General features: G+C 47.0%; 2 protein-coding genes across 5 annotated transcripts in view; one reads left to right on the plus strand and one right to left on the minus strand.

The window, feature by feature from the left end:
* The window catches only part of LOC141098005 (putative oxidoreductase YteT), a 210,622-nt gene that overhangs the window by 91,765 nt on the left and 102,268 nt on the right, over window positions 1-16,589 (minus strand). For 2 of the 4 annotated variants that reach the window (XM_073585593.1, XM_073585591.1), the window contains 2 exons: window positions 15,654-15,761; window positions 8,345-8,446 (listed from right to left, as the gene is read on the minus strand). In XM_073585593.1, coding sequence (XP_073441694.1) covers window positions 8,345-8,446; window positions 15,654-15,761 — 210 coding nt within the window. The remainder of the gene's footprint in view (window positions 1-8,344; window positions 8,447-15,653; window positions 15,762-16,589) is intronic. The other 2 variants (XM_073585592.1, XM_073585594.1) reach the window with 2 other exon arrangements.
* The window catches only part of LOC141098006 (uncharacterized), a 165,677-nt gene that overhangs the window by 76,925 nt on the left and 72,163 nt on the right, over window positions 1-16,589 (plus strand). The window lies entirely within an intron of this gene.

A 16,589-nucleotide genomic window follows, 5' to 3' on the forward strand; every position in this document is an offset into this window, starting at 1 on the left:
AAAAAAAAGTAAAGAAAAAAAAAAGCAGGTACACAGGTTAGGGCTAGGGCTAGGGTTAGGGTTAGGGCTAGGGTTAGGGCTTGGGCTGGGATTAGGGTTATGGGTGTGTTGGTGTTAGGTTTGTGGTTAGGGTTATGGTTAGGGCTGAGATTAGGGTTAGGGGTGTGTTGGGGTTAGGGTTGGAATTAGAATTGGGGGTTTCCACTGTTTAGGTACATCAGGGGCTCTGCAAACGCAACATGACACCCGCAGACCATTCCATCAAAGTCTGCATTTCAGAACGTCACTACTTCCCTTCCGAGCCCCACCGTGTGCCCAAACAGTTGTTTTCTCCCACATATGGGGTACCAGCGTACTCAGGACAAATTGGACAACAACTCTTAGCATCCAATTTCTCCTGTTACCCTTGTGAAAATAAAAATTGGGGACTAAAAGATCATTTTTGTGGAAAAAAAATGATTTTTTTTATTTTCACGCCTCTACATTATAAACTTTAGTGAAACACTTGGGGGTTCAAAGTGCTCACCACACATCTAGATAAGTCCCCTGGGGGGGGGTCTAATTTCCAAAATGGGGTCACTTGTGGGGGGTTTCCACTGTTTAGGTACATCAGGGGCTCTCCAAATGCGACATAGCATCCGATCTCAATTCCAGCCAATTCTGCATTGAAAAAGTCAAACGGCACTCCTTCCGTTCTGAGCTCTGCCGTGTGCCCAAACAGTGGTTTAGCCCCACATACGGGGTATTGGCGTATTCGGGAGAAATTGCACAAAAAATTTTGTGGTTCTTTTTACACTTGTGAAAATAAAAAAAAAATGGTTTTGAAGTAAAATGTTTGTGAAAAAAAGGTAAATGTTTATTTTTTCCTTCCATATTCCATTCATTCATGTGAAGCACCTGAAGGGTTAATAAACTTCTTGAATGTGGTTTTGAGTACATTGAGAGGTGCAGTTTTTAGAATGGTGTCATTTTTGGGTATTTTCTGTCATATTGACCCCCCAAACTCACTTCAAATGTGAGGTGGTCCCTAAAAAAAATGGTGTTGCAAATTTTGTTGTAAAAATGAGAAATCGTGGTCAACTTTTAACCCTTATAACTTCCTAAAAAAAAAATTATGTTTCCAAAAGTGTGCAGATGTAAAGTAGACATGTGGGAAATGTTATTTATTAACTATTTTGTGCGATATCACTCTCTGATTTAAGGGCATAAAAATTAAAAGTTTGAAAATTGCAAAATTTTCTAAATTTTTACAAAATTTTGATTTTTTTTTAACAAATAAGCGCAGATCATATCTAAAAAATTTTACCACCATCATGAAGTACAATATGTCATGAGAAAACAATGTCAGAATCAGTAGGATCCGTTGAAGCGTTCTAGAGTTATGACCTCATAAAGTGACACTGGTCAGAATTGAAAAAATTGGCCCGTTCACGAAGGCAAAAACAGGCTCGGGTGCGAAGGGGTTAAGGGTGTGCAGTGTTGTAGAAAAAGCCTCATCCCTTTCACTGTTTACTAGGCACAGCTCTGTACTTTAGTAGTGGCTGTGCCCGGTAATACAGCCCTGTCCTATTCATTTCAATGGGAATAAGCTACAGTCAGATGCAATACCAGGAGCAGCAACTGCTAAGGGGAGGCGCACACTACGTCTTTTACAATGGGTGATTTTCTGGAGGAAGACACTTAAGGACACGGGCACTGAAGTTAGCCGGATCCCAGCTTCAGAGCAGCATTCACCAGCTCTATAGCAAACAACTTGTAAGCGCTGCACTCTTTGCCCAAGAGACTGGTCACCACTGATGGATTGCAGAGGTGGCTGGTAGCCTAGCCAACGAGTGATAAACTATAAAATAAAAATCACTCCTTTCTTGAGAACGGACAGGAGTATTAATAAAATGTAGATTGTAAAGGTGATATTTTACATTGTAAAGGTGATATTTTACAATTGTATCTATTGTTGAGAATACCCCAATGTTGACAAACCAGATGCATGTATAATTGCATACTTATCCCCCCATATTTTATAACTACTCATTTACAGGTTGTAAGGCCATATGAGCAGGTGTCATATGTCATCAGTTTTTTGCTATGTAATATGAGATCACCATGATGCAGGGGCTGAGACCCTGATTCCATCGATGTGTTGCTTACTACACTTGCTGGGCTCCTTGTTGTAGTTTCAATACAATCAGTGGTTTATCAGCAGAAGATTATCACTACAGGACTAGGTGTCTCGTGCCTCCTAGTCCACGCCACGCCCCCAGCACTGATCATCTGTTTTCTGTTAATATACAATGTACAAAGAAAGCAGCCAATAAGTGGTGCGTGCAGGATTATGCAGAGCTCAGCATTCTGAGGTCTGCTGGATCTGCAGCAGAGGAAACTGTAATTGTATCACAACAGCTGCATTCAGTAAACTAAGTGATACATCACTGGAATCAGGGTCTCTGTCCCTACATCATGCTGCTTTCAGATTACATAGCTAAAACCTACTGAGAGATTCCCTTTAATACTTTTAGTCCACACTGTGTTTTTATTTTCCGAGTTATACCCTGCATAGTCCTGTTATAAGTGCTTCATTCTATAAGGTATAATGGCGCTATGGACATGATAATAATTCAGTGTATGATCCACTCTCACATCCACTGAGTAGGTGAAGTGTTCACAGGACTATTGTCCCTGATGTATGCTCCCTACGGAGAAGATCCAATGAGACATTCATTAATCTATGGCGTCCCTATATTTCACCTCCATATAATCAGCGCGCTAAATCACATCGTACAATGATCGATACTGTGGACATAAAAGACGAGAAATACACAGAACAGATGACAGGTGCGCTCCTAGAAATATCCGGCAGAGTTATTTATTCTCTCGGTGCCGGCAGATCTGCGGTGCACAAGGAGCTTCATCTTATAATTTCATCTTGTAAATTATAAGATTACAGAAGAGAGAAGAAGGGGCCACGGCCCAGCTCGGGGACATGGCTACACTCCAGTGTGTGTGTTACATCAAATCTATCTGCTGAAGCGATCTGACAACTAGAACCCTGGCAGGGCCACATCACAGAGCCCACCAGCTGCCCGGAGAATGGGGGCTTTGTTACACAAATGGGCCAGGCTGGCACCATAATGAGATAAGAAGAGGTCAGCGATGTCAGGGCTGGAACCAATTTACAAAATATAAACAAGATTAAATGCGTCAGGAAAGCTACAAGGTCTCCAGAGGGTAAAGCGGATTAGTAATCAAGGTAGCATTATTCTGTATGGAGCATTATATGGGGCCCATTATACTGTATGGAGCATTATAAGAGGTCCATTATTCTGTATGGAGCAATATATGGGGCCATTATTCTGTATGGAGCGTTATACAAGGGCCATTTTTCTGTATAGAGCAATATATGGGGCCAATTATACTGTATGGAGCATTATATGGGGCCATTATTCTGAATGGAGCATTATATGGGGTCCATTACTCTGTATGCAGCACTATATAGGGCTTATTATACTGGGGATACAGAGTTCCAATTTATCCCTGGGCTACCAATACTGAAAATATGTACCAACCATCAATTTACCATATTATTTCTATAGCCTGTTTTCTCTGTCCTCACTGAGACTAGATATTTATTCCCCACTTCACTGCAGATATTTGTTCAACCCATAAACAGTGAAGGAAGGATAATAATAGTGAGAGCCTTCATGTGCAAAAGAAGGAACTTAGCTTTACAAAAGGACCTGGCTAGATATGAGTACTTATGGAACCTTTGAAGAGGAAAAGTGGTAGAAAAATGTTATAGCTTTTAGAAAGTGAACTAACTTTACAAGTAGGTAAAAGCCACGGATGTATAATGTTTGACTAGTCAGGAAGTTCCATTGACTTCAATAGAGAGGGGCTGTGCATGCTTTTTGGAGCTTTTCATAGCAAAGAAAAGAGATACGGTATATTTAAAAAATTGAGCTACGGCACCACTCCCCCTAGTGCAAATTATAGAAAGTCGGTGAAGGTACGGGAATGGTTATTATTTATTATTATTTATTTATATAGCGCCATTAATTCCATGATGCTGTACATGAGAAGGGGAGTTACATACAAAGTTATAGATATCGTTAACAGTAAACAAATTTACAATGACAGACTGGTGCAGAGGGGAGAGGACCCTGTCCTTGCAGACTTACATTCTATGGGATATTGGGGAAGAGACAGAAGGTCGGGGGTGCAGCAGCTCAGGTGGTTTTGAGGAGGCGGCTCGGGCGGTGGTGAGGCGGCAGAATGGTTATTGCAGACTGTAAGCTTTCCTGAAAAGATGAGTTTTCAGGTTCCGTTTGAAGGATCCGAGGGTGGTGGATAATCGGACGTGTTGAGGCATGGCATTCCAGAGGATAGGGGATATTCGGGAGAAATCTTGGAGGTGGTTGTGTGAGGAACGAACAAGTGTGGAGGAGAGTAGGTGGTCTTGGGAGGATCGAAGATTACGTGAGGAAAGATATTGGGAGATTAGTTCAGAGATATAGGGAGGGGAAAGGTTGTGGATGGCTTTATAGGTCAGTGTTAATAGTTTGAACTTGATTTGTTGGGGAATTGGGAGCCAATGGAGGGATTTGCAGAGGGGGGAGACAGGGGAGTAGCGAGGAGAGAGGTGGATTAGTCGGGCAGCAGAATTGAAGACAGACTGGAGTGGTGCAAGAGAGTTAGCAGGAAGGCCACAGAGGAGAGTGTTGCAGTAGTCAAGGCGGGAGATGATGAGGGCATGTACAAGAATTTTAGTAGATTGAGGACTGAGGAAGGGACGGATTCTGGAAATATTTTTGAGTTGGAGGCGACAGGAGTTGGCAAGAGATTGGACGTGTGGTTTGAAGGACAGGACAGAGTCGAGAGTTAAGGTACTGTCACACTTAGCGATGTACCAGCGATCCCGACCAGCGATATGACGCGGTCAGGATCGCTGGTACATCGCTAAGTGGTCGCTAGTGAGCTGCCACATAGGCAGATCTCACTAGCGACATCGCTGGGGAAGGGGATCGCTACTTACCTGTCACACCAGGCGATCCTGCGTCCTCCCGCCCGGCTCCACGCGTCGCTCGTCCTCACAGCAGGAAGCGCCACAGGAAGCTGACGACGAGAAACAGTCCTGAACGTTCTCGCGCGATCAGCGATAACCAGCGGGGGAGCCGGTCGGAGGTAAGTATCACATTCAGCGATATCGCTAGCAATATCGCTATAACGTCACTAGTTATAGCGATATTGCTAGCGATATCTCTTAGTGTGACAGTACCTTTACTCCCAGGCAGCGGATTTCACGTGCTGGAGAGAGCGTGATGCCGTTTACCATAATAGATAGATCAGGTAGGGAAAATACGTGAGATGGAGGAAAGATAATGCGTTCAGTTTTGTCTACGTTGAGTTTTAGGAAGCGAGAGGTGAAAAAGGAGGATATGGCTGATAGACACTCTGGGATTCTGGACAGCAGAGAGGTGACATCTGGGCCAGAGAGGTAGATCTGAGTGTCATCTGCATACAGGTGGTACTGGAAGCCATGGGACTTTATGAGTTGTCCTAGGCCAAGAGTATAGATGGAAAAAAGTAGGGGCCCCAGGACAAAGCCTTGGGGGACTCCAACAGAGAGGGGGCGGGATGAGGAGGTAGTGTGGGAGTGGAAAACACTGAATGTGCGGTCAGAAAGGTATGAGGAAATCCAGGACAGGGCAAGGTCTTTGATGCCAAGGGAAGAAAGAATCTGTAGCAGTAGGCAGTGGTCAACTGTGTCAAAGGCAGAGGACAGGTCAAGAAGGAGGAGGATGGAGAACTGTCTGTTAGCTTTGGCTGTGAGAAAGTCATTAGTAATTTTGGTCAAGGCAGTTTCAGTGGAGTGGTGGGGGCGGAAGCCAGATTGCAGGATGTCAAGGAGGGAGTTAGATGAGAGGTGGGAGGATAGTTGAGCATGGACATGCTGTTCAAGGAGTTTGGAAGCAAACGGGAGCAGTGATATGGGGCGATAGCTGGGCATAGCAGTTGGGTCAAGGTTTTATTTTTTGAGGATGGGTGTTATGGTGGCATGTTTGAAGGCAGAGGGGAAGGTACCAGAAGTTAGGGATAGGTTGAAGAGATGGGTTAGGGCTGGAATGATCATGTTAGTGAGGTTGTGGAGCAGGTGGGAAGGGATGGGGTCAAGTGCACAGGTGGTGAGGCGTGATTTGGAAAGGAGATTAGTAAAATATCCTTCAGTGATGTTGGAGAGGGAGGTTATTAGGGAAGGGCAGAGGTCTGGTATGTGGAGTGGTTGGGGTGGTGGAACTGTAGAGGTTTGCCTTGTTTGGTCAATCTTGTTTTTGAAGTAGGTGGCAAAGTCCTCAGCAGAGATGAGGGGAGTTGGAGGTGGCAGTGGTGGGCGGAGGAGAGAGTTGAATGTGCTGAACAGTTATTTTGGGTTGTGGGATAATGAAGATACAAGGTTTGTGAAATAGGTCTGTTTAGCAGAGGTGAGGGCTGATTTAAAGGCAAGTGTAGCTTGTTTGAAAGCAGTGAAGACGTCTGGCAGGCGTGTTTTCTTCCAACGCCGCTCCGCGACCCTGGATGCTTGTCAAAGTTTTTTGGTGAGGTTGTTGTGCCAGGGTTGCCTATTGGTTTGTCGCACTTTGCCATGCATGAGAGGAGCAACTGAGTCTATGGCTGATGTGAGGGTGGCATTGTAGAAAGCACTGTCCGTGTTGTGGAGTGAAGATATGGAGGACAGAGGTAGAAGAGAGTTTGAGAGTCTGTGGATGTCTAGGTGTGCGAGGTTTCTGAGAGGCCGCTGTGTACCCTAGATAGGTGTGTGCTCGCGTTGGACGCTGGTATCCAAGGTAAATATCGGGTAACTAATTTCACTTAGTTACTTGATATTTACCTTAGATACCAGCTCCCAGCGTCTGCTTACAGCGCTGGGATCTCGCAGATCGTTGCCCTCCCGCTGCCACACGCAGCGATGTGTGCTGGCCAGCGGGAGACCAACGATCAAAAAACGGCCCAGGACATTCCTGCACGATCAGTGATACCCGGCGGGGGGGCCGGTCGCTGATGCGTGTCACACACAGCGAGATTACTGGTGAGATCGCTGATGCGTCACAAAATCAGCGATCTCGCTAGCGATCTTGCTGTGTGTGACGGGGCCTTTACTGTCCTCTCCCCATATAGCCCAAATGTACGCTTAGTGAGTCAGGGGTCAATTTCTCTTGACCTGAGGGGTCAAAAGTGATATAAGCCAGGTTCACATTGCGTTAACCCAGCCCGTTCAACGCATAGCGTTGACGGGCTGCGTTAACTGTATAGCATAACGCGATTGCGTTGCTATACCCGCTAGCACAGATGATTCATCTGCGCTAGCAGTGACAGAGCCTCAAACGCTGCAGCCCGCGTCCGAGGCTCCGTCACAGAATGACAGCACATCGCGAACGCATGCGTCGCGATGCGCCCGACAATGGGGGTTAATGGCAGCATTAACGGACTGCGTTACACCTCTGGCACGTACATATTAGATTATTAAAGTCAGGAGGCCGCCCAATGTATATGGGGGTGTCTCGCCTCTAGGGGAAAGACTTATTTGTGTGTTTGATTTGCTCTTTTGCTCTCAAAAGAAAAAAGAGGCCACCAGAACAACATCCTAATACCCTTTTCCCATTGCGATCACATGCAGGTGTATGGGGGTCTCAGGCAGAATAGTTACAGTATGTACGTTACAGATTAGTTATCTAAGACATAGGACCACCTGACCCCTAATTTTCTGAAGTCACAGATATCAGGGTACAGATGAATTACAGCTATGCCCTTTACAGTCAATGAGTAGAGGGAAGTCGATTTTCTATGCAGCAAAGTACTACATGGCAGAGACCAGGAGGACAAGTCCAGGGAGAACAATCGATCCATGTTCTCATGAGCTTCGACACCTCAGATCAGCTGGTGGCTTCTCCTTGCCAGCTTCCCTACAGTGACAGGTCTCTGCCCTGCTTTGGCAGAGGTTTTATATTACACCTAAAACTGAGAAATATATCTTCCCTCCACCTTCTCCTCAATGCCTTGTGTTTGGCTGTAGGACAACTGGCTGCAGCAGAAGCCTCCCTAACCTCCAGTAGGACAAAAAATATCAAAGCTCTTCCCACTTGTACAAGGAGCAGAGTTTCATCATTCACCAATCCAATTATAGAAGTGATTGACTGACTATTTCAGGATCATGCTGAAAATGCTGCCGGCAAACAATCAATGAGGGCGACAAAATTTTTTGCTTTATTTAAACATTCATTTCTAGGTGGAGTGCTCCTTTAAGTTGAATAATGAAGTGGCAGTGGCACAATTATTACAAGATTGCACTTACCTTAGTGCCATAGATTTGGGTCTTCCTTGCACCAAGGTCATTTGAGAAAGCAATCATGGTGAATGCAGCTGTCTGTCCGCCTTCAAACTCCATGTTCACAACCTATTTTTGATGAATGCCATAACTCGTTACTAGACTGAAGTTTTACAGTTTATACACTTCTCTATGAGACTTATTAGTCACTTGTAATAGAATTATCCGTATTGTATTATTATGCATATTATTAGACTAATTCACATTCGACAGCTGTTGGCTAAAAGATCCTTCAGCTGACGGCCGTCCCAGCCACCTTCTCCCGTAGACAGGAGCGCTCATCCAGCCGAGTGTCCTGTGTTCTCTATGAGAAAACCATCGACTGACATCTCAGCCGGTGACTTATCTCAGGAAGAACAATGTGATCAGTAGTTCGAAATCAGACATGCCTCATCGACATCTCTCTCCCGATCATCATTCAGCCGACACCCCCATACACATTAGACTGGCGGACAAACCTGTCGACATCGGCGGGTTCTACCATCATATGTCTTTTTTATTAAATCAGATAAATTTTTATTGAATTTTTCAACATACCACAAAAGACAACACCCTTTTTCACCTGAAACAGGAAGGACATTATGGAAACTGATTTTATATGCATCACTCCAAGGACCTTAATCAGACATATCTCGCTCGAAACAAGTAGTAATATTACCCAGCACCACCAAGTAAGGACGCAATGTCCAAGCCTTGGTGAATTTTCCAGTCCTCCCATATTTTACAGAATTTATGCAGGGCTACCATCATATGTCTAATGTGTATGGCAAGCTTTATTGTTAGTCAGATGAATTTCGACAACTTTCGTGTGCATCAGTATAAAATCAGCGGTGCAGAAGAGACCCCCCCATGCACCTCTATGGGTGCCCTGTTACAACTGTGCACAAAGAGATAATCCGGCCGTATGTATAAGGCCTAAAGGCCCCCATACACATTAGATTTTCCGCCAAACCTGACGATATAGGTGGGTTCTACCATAATCCGGCAGTATGTATAAGGCCTAAAGGCCCCCATACATATTAGACTTTCCACCAAACCTGTCGATGTCGGCAGGTTCTACCATAATCCGGCCGTATGTATAAGGTCTAAAGGCCCCCATACACATTAGACTTTCCACCAAACCTGTCGATATAGGTGGGTTCTACCATAATCCGGCCGTATGTATAAGGCCTAATGGCCCCCATACACACTGGACTGTGGGCCAAACCTGTCAATATCGGCAGGATCTACCATAATCTAGCTGTATGTATAAGGTCTGAAGGCCCCATACACATCGGACTGTGGGCCAAACCTGTTGATAATCGGTGGGTTCTACCATAATCCGGCCGTATGTATAAGTGGGTCGCCCTCCCAGGGCTGTGGGGTACTCGATACCGGGCCGGTGTCAGGGGAATGTGTCACAGCAGCGGTGACCCGGTCCGTGGCCCTGGGCGCCCAAGTAATGGGGGAATGTAGTTAATGGAATGGAATAGTTTGTGATGCCACCTGTGGTGCTCGGCAAGGGAGGTGTTAAGCCGACGCTGCATGCAGATCCGCTGGGACTGATGGTAGGGTGCAGCTGTAGTGTCGGTGGTGGGGTGCCGAGCTGGGGGGGGTGGTCCTACTTTTGTACCACGCAAAGATGATGACAGAGACACGATGAGGCAGATTCTGGGTGCAACAGGTCCAAGTTTATTTCATTACTTGCCGTCCGCCTGACGGCCTCCGCAGCACACCGCACGTTTCTTCACTTATCGGCCCTCCGTTTCCAGAGCCGTTTACATACCGTACTTTTACAATAAGGACGTACATATGCGTACTGTCCCTCCTTCACTTGTTCGACGCTCCTGCCAGGTCCGCCACTGTGGCCGCCCTAGGCCCAATAACCAACAGCGCTTTCACTGGTCAGTCGTCGTGTCAAATACGGTATATGGCACTCACTGCCTCGTCTCTTCTGCGGTATCTTTCTGTCAGGACCACCCCCTGACGTTTCCCTCTCCTCAGTCCCCTTGGTCGGATTCTCCTCAGGACACACAGACTGGCGAAGTCCTCCTGTCACCTGGGCTCCCCCTGGGGACTGGAACTTTCTGGAACCCTCCCTCAGTATTTATAACTTCCCCGGTTCCTTGAAACTGTCACTAACTGTCACCACGCCCCCCATGACCAACGGTTTCTAAAGCCCTAAGCTGCTGTAAAGTCCTTTGCTCACACTCCACCCTGCCATCTAATGGTCATCCCAAGGTACTGCACGTCCACTACACTTTTCTAGTTGTTTCCCCACTGTAATCACTGTCTCCTACCTACACTGTGCAAACCTATCTTTCTTCACTCTGACTAGTCCGTCCGTCCGTCAGGTCACCTTCCCTACACAGCAAGGATGTAAAAGCTCCCCACAAGTGAAGCTATAGTCCCAGGGCAGTGTAGAGGTGGAGGGCATGGTGATGTAGCAGTGCCGTAAGGGTAGGAAGTAGACAAGACACAGCGGGGTGCAATTTCTGTACCTTTACTTGATAACTGCAGTCCAGGGTCCTGATTACAGATGGTAACGGAGCAGGCTAGCCTGGAAGCAACTCAGGGATTCTCTCTCAGCAGACGGGCTGTGCATTCTCCTTCCTAGCGCTTGTTTGAATGTAGCACTCCAGTACTAAGTTACTCTGAAGTTCCTCCTGTCAGATGTTCCCAAGAACCGTACTTGCACGGCACACAGCTGTAGCCTCTCTCGGGGACTCCTACCTCTCCGAGTCCTGGCTCTCTATCCACGCTGCTGTTGTGCCTCAAGTCTTAGATGGGAGTAGGGCATTTACAGCCTCCTACTCCTCTGGTATCTGCTGTAGGACCATAAACGTCCATACAGCCATGGAGACCAGGCTCCAGTTCATGCGCTGTCAAGCTGAGGGAGCTCTCCTTCCTAGCTCAACCTCCAGCTTCTCTCTCCACGTCTGCACACTTCACCCTCCGCAGACTAACTGACTACCCCTTCCTCTTGACCCTCAGGGAACACTCCTCCCCGTAATCCTGGTTCAGAGTTCCCCCTGCTGGCCTGGAGTGGAACTGTGTTGCACGTATGGATTGACTGCGAGAGACCCATCATTGCCTCCAAGCCTGGCATTACCCTCCCCTGGAGGAAGGCAAAGCCACTGTGGCGACCATACTCCTGGGGGCGCCACATTCCCCCCTAGTGCAAGTTAGCACTCCTGGGCTGAACAGAAGAATACATGAATAACATATGAACGGTTACAATAATAATTGTACAAGATTTAAAAATTAAAAAGTTACAAAAACCAGGTGCTTCAAAAATGGTCCTATGATGGCAAGTCCAAGCATCAGTGTCCATGGTCCATTCCTGGGCAAATGGTGAAAGTTTTTGACCACACACAAGTCCTGTGGTCCAGTGTCCATAAAACAAATTCCAAAGGAAACTCTTACAGGTTACCTGTAGGCACAAAGCTTAAGAACAGTTACATATTTACACATACAATTTCAACATTTACATTTATTTTGCTATATGCGATATCTAAGGGGTGGTATACATTGTGTGGTGCGGGTAGACCTGCGTAAGGTGTAGCGTGTAATGTACTGGATACACTACTGGGGGTTCTATGTAACACAGGGATACTAGACTGACTGTGACCTCTTAGACTCACCAAGGGTACACCAGGTTCACCACTGGCAGGGCGAGGGTTCTCTGGCTCCACTGCTGGTGTGGCATCTGCTACCCGATTTTCCTGATTCTCTTGAGTCACATCTTCCTGTGCTACCAATTGGGGAAACAGCAACACTGGCACCACTATAGCATCGTTCACTTTAGTCCAATTCACAGGGAATTCCCCAAGCACTGTGCTGACCTTCTCTTCTTCCACTATGGGTTGGATGTTATCTGGTTCTTCTTTTCTTTCTTTTAACTGGTCAGGGCATAACTTCAAATGATCTCTCGATACCGCTGCTGAGGTCTCTCCTCCATATTTACTAACAAGGCATACCTTAGTATTATCAAAGTTAGAGGGCAGAATGGTATAAGGTTCAGCTTCCCACTGATCATCCAATTTGTGCAATCTTCTCTTTCTTTTCAAGACTTGCTCTCCCAGCGACAAAGGAACAGCAGGTGCATTTCGATTGTAAAGCTTCTCCTGCTTTTGTCTTGCCAGGGCCAAACTCTTCTCCACACATTCTTGAACTCTTCTGTACTGTTGCTGCCTCTCAGTGTCCCAATCAGCATCTGGGGATGCTACTTCGGGTGTCAGGACTCCCATGTCTAAGTCAATAGGCAGCTTACCAGGTCTTGCTCTCATTAAATAGGCTGGGGTACAGTTGGTAGAGTTCACGGGAATATGGTTGTAGAGGTCTACCAGATAGGGCAACTTCTTTGGCCACAGATTTCTCTCCTCCAAGGGCAAAGTCTTCAGGAGATCCATCACTACCTGGTTCATCTTCTCGCACATGCCATTGGTCTGTGGGTGATACGGCGTTGTCCGGATCTTCTTACAACCATACAGGTTACAGAACTCTTTGAACACTTCTGCCTCGAAAGCTGGACCTTGATCTGTAAGCACTTTCTCCAGGTACCCATGTGGTCTACAGAAGTGCTGCTGGAACGCTCTGGCTGCTGTCCTGGCAGATTGATCTTTGACAGGCATAACTACCAGGAATCTTGAGTAGTGGTCCACAATGATAAGTGCATAGATGTAGCCTGACCGGCTTGGAACCAGCTTCACATGGTCCAAGGCTACCAACTCAAAGGGCTGTTTGGTGATGATTGGCTGTAGAGGAGCTCTCTGGCTGTCTCGATCCTTTCTGCGCAGGTTACATTGTCCACACTCCCGGCACCACCTCTCAATGGCTTTCCTCATACCAGCCCAGTAGAACCTCTCTCGGAGCAATACTTCCAACTTCTTCCATCCGAAGTGTCCAGCTCCATTGTGGTATGCTTCCAGGACCATTGATGCCTCTCTCATTGGGACTATCACCTGCCAAACCAGCTCATGAGTGCGGGCATTGATACTCCTCCGACACAGCTTCCCTTCATAAATGAACAGCCGGCCTCTCTCCTTCCACAACTGCTGAGTTTCTTCAGGAGCATCCGACTCTGGACGTGACTCAGCTCGGGTCAGCAGCTCCTTCACCAGACGGACTGCAGGGTCACTGTCTTGTGTTTTGTCCCAATCATGATGGGGCAATGGGTTTAGGGTGGCCTACTTCAAGCCAGACCGTCTGTTTCTCACTCCTTGAGCACGCTGGGCCGCTAGTGGCCGGTGGAAGGGAGGTAGCTCTATCTCTTCAAGAGCCTCAGGGTTTTCTCCTGCATCTGGTAGGTTAGGCATTCTGGACAGCGCATCAGCATTGGCATTCTTGTGCCCTGCCCGGTACTTGATGGTAAACTCATAGTTCGATAGCCGAGCCATCCATCGCTGTTTCAGTGCACCTAGTTTTGCAGTGTCCAAATGCATCAACGGGTTGTTGTCCGTGAAGATAGTGAACTTGGCAGAGGCTAGGTAATGTTTGAACCTTTTGGTGACAGCCCAGACTATGGCAAGGAACTCCAGCTTGAAAGAACTGTAATTATCAGGGTTCCTTTCAGTGGGGCACAGCTTCCTGCTGGAATAGGAGATCACTCTTTCCTTCCCATTCTGTACCTGCGACAGTACTGCTCCTAGTCCCACGTTGCTAGCATCTGTGTACAGCACAAAGGGTTTGTCATAATTTGGGTAAGCCAGGACCTCGTCACCTGTGAGAGCCATCTTCAGCCGAGTGAAGGATCTCTCCAACTCTTCAGTCCATCCAAAGGTGGAATTTTTCTGCTTGGTCTTCTTGGACTGCCTCACCAGGAGATTTTGCATAGGGGTGGCTATTTCAGTAAAGCCCTTGATGAATCTTTGTAGCAGCCTACCAGTCCAAGGAATTGGCGTACTTCATGAAGGTTGCTGGGCTTCGGCCAGTCTCGGATGACTGTGACCTTATCAGGATCTGGTGCCACACCTTCTGCACTGACCGCATGACCGAGGTACTGCACCTTGGGCTTCAGGAGGTGGCACTTGGAGGGCTTCACCTTCTGGCCAAAATTGGACAAAGCTTCAAACACTTCAAACAGGTGTTCCAGATGATCTTCATAGGTTTTGGAGAAAACAATGACATCATCCAGATACAACAGGACCGTCTCAAAGTTCATGTGTCCCAGGCAGCACGCCATCAGCCGTTGAAATGTTCCTGGAGCAGTGCAGAGCCCAAATGGCATATAATTGAACTCACAGAGACCCATTGGAGTGGTAAATGCTGTTTTCTCCTTATCTGACTCTGCTACGGGAACCTGCCGATACCCACTGGTGAGATCCAAGGTGGAAAAGTAATTAGCAGTTTTAAGGCAGCTAACGATTGAATTGTTGAACAGCTTCTATCCACTCTCTGTTCAACAATTAAATCGTCATGTGTAGACTATAAACTGTATCTGTCTTGTTAGATGTTACTTGTTGTATCTGTTGTTATATATTATGTTGCCTCTTTGCCACAAAGAATTCCTTGTATATATGTAATATGTACTTGGCGATAATAAATTTGATTTGATTGATTTGATTGATTCCTCAATTCTAGGTAATGGGTAGGCATCTTTATGTGTAATGCTGTTAATCTTTCTGTAATCAACATACATTCTCATGGTACCATCCTTTTTCTTTACAAACACTAATGGAGCTGCCCAGGGGCTACAACTGTCTCTGATGACTCCTGCCTCCTTCATCTCCCTCAACATACTCTTAGCACACTGGTATTGTGTTGGGGGTATAGGTCTGTACCTCTCCTTTATGGGTGGATGGTCTCCCGTGGGGATATGATGCTGAACCCCTTTTGCATGCCCAAAATCTAGTGGGTGTTTGCTGAATACCCGCTCATACTCTTGTGTCACTCTGTAAACCCCATTTTTCTGGTATGAAAGTGTAGAGTCAGTTCCCACCTGCAGTTGCTGACACCACTCCTCTGGCTGCTTCACAGAGCCATTGTCCTCCACCTGATCGGATGAGACCAAGGGTTCTGCTGCCTGCAAAGAGTTGTTACTAACGGTGCGCAGCTTAGCAACTGTGGCGTACCGAGGTATTGTGGCTTCCTCTTCCCCACAATTCAAAAGACGTACAGGTACTCTCCCTTTTCGTACATCAACCACCCCTCTGGCTCTCAGGACAGTGGGCCTGCTCTCGGAGTATACTGGTTCTACCAACGCCTGGTAATCTCTCCCTCTAAGACCTATAGCTGCCCGACACCAAACCAACATTTCACATCTGGGGGGTATTGCAATGGGAAAAGCATCACTCACTCTGACGCTGCCAATCTCTCCTTCAGAGAGTTCTACCTGTTGCCTTTGCATCAGGGCCCAGATCTCCTTCTGCAGGACTCGTTCTCCGGAACCAGCAGTCTCAGCCACCTGTTGCAACAAGACAATAGCCTTGGACAGACAGTTTTCAATTACATTTGTACCAAGAGTCATCATGGGATTACATTCACGTCGGTCAATATCAACAACTATTAAACCTTGAGACATTAGCTCTACCCGCGCCACTTTGACAGTAATTTCTTTACATCCTATCTGCGGTAAAGACTGACTATTACTAGCAACTACTGTCAGTTCATCAGTTGGGCCACAGGTAAGTTCTGAATCAGCCCAATACCTCTTGTACAGAATGTACGGCATCGTGGTCACCTGGGAGCCAGTGTCCAGCAAAGCGTTCATGGGGATACCGTCAATCACCACAGGAAGGATCGGTCTCCCTCCCACATACTTGGCTTTCCAGTTCCTTGGGCCTGGGGATCCTATTCCTGGGGGTTGGCCCTCTGCCCCAGGGGTTGCTTGTTTAAAGGACAATATCTTGCAAGATGACCGGCCTTGTAGCAGTGACGACAGATGGGACGTCCGTCCTGGTCATAGCGATCGTTGTTCCTCCCTCGAAGTGGCGGGGCTCTCCTCCGGAGCCACGGGACATCCTCTGGACTGGAAGCAAGCTGGATCTTTTCTTTGGAGGACACTTGCAGGGATTGCACGGTTTTGGTAAGTGCAGCCATCCCTTTGGTCAGCTCCTGGACTTGAAGACGCAGCTCCTCAGTTGGATCTTTATCCAGAGTCTGTGCATCAGCCTCCACGGGGATGGAAGGAAAAGATGTTGCTTCCTAATGGTAGGTGATCGCTGGGCGCCTAGGGGGCCCTGGACGGCTGTCAGTGGACTCCTGCAGTACCCGAATAGCCCTGTCCTTAAAA

This window comes from Dendrobates tinctorius, unplaced genomic scaffold (assembly GCF_039654945.1).
Source record: "Dendrobates tinctorius isolate UK_male_01 unplaced genomic scaffold, ASM3965494v1 ptg000086l, whole genome shotgun sequence".
Lineage (NCBI taxonomy): Eukaryota > Metazoa > Chordata > Amphibia > Anura > Dendrobatidae > Dendrobates > Dendrobates tinctorius.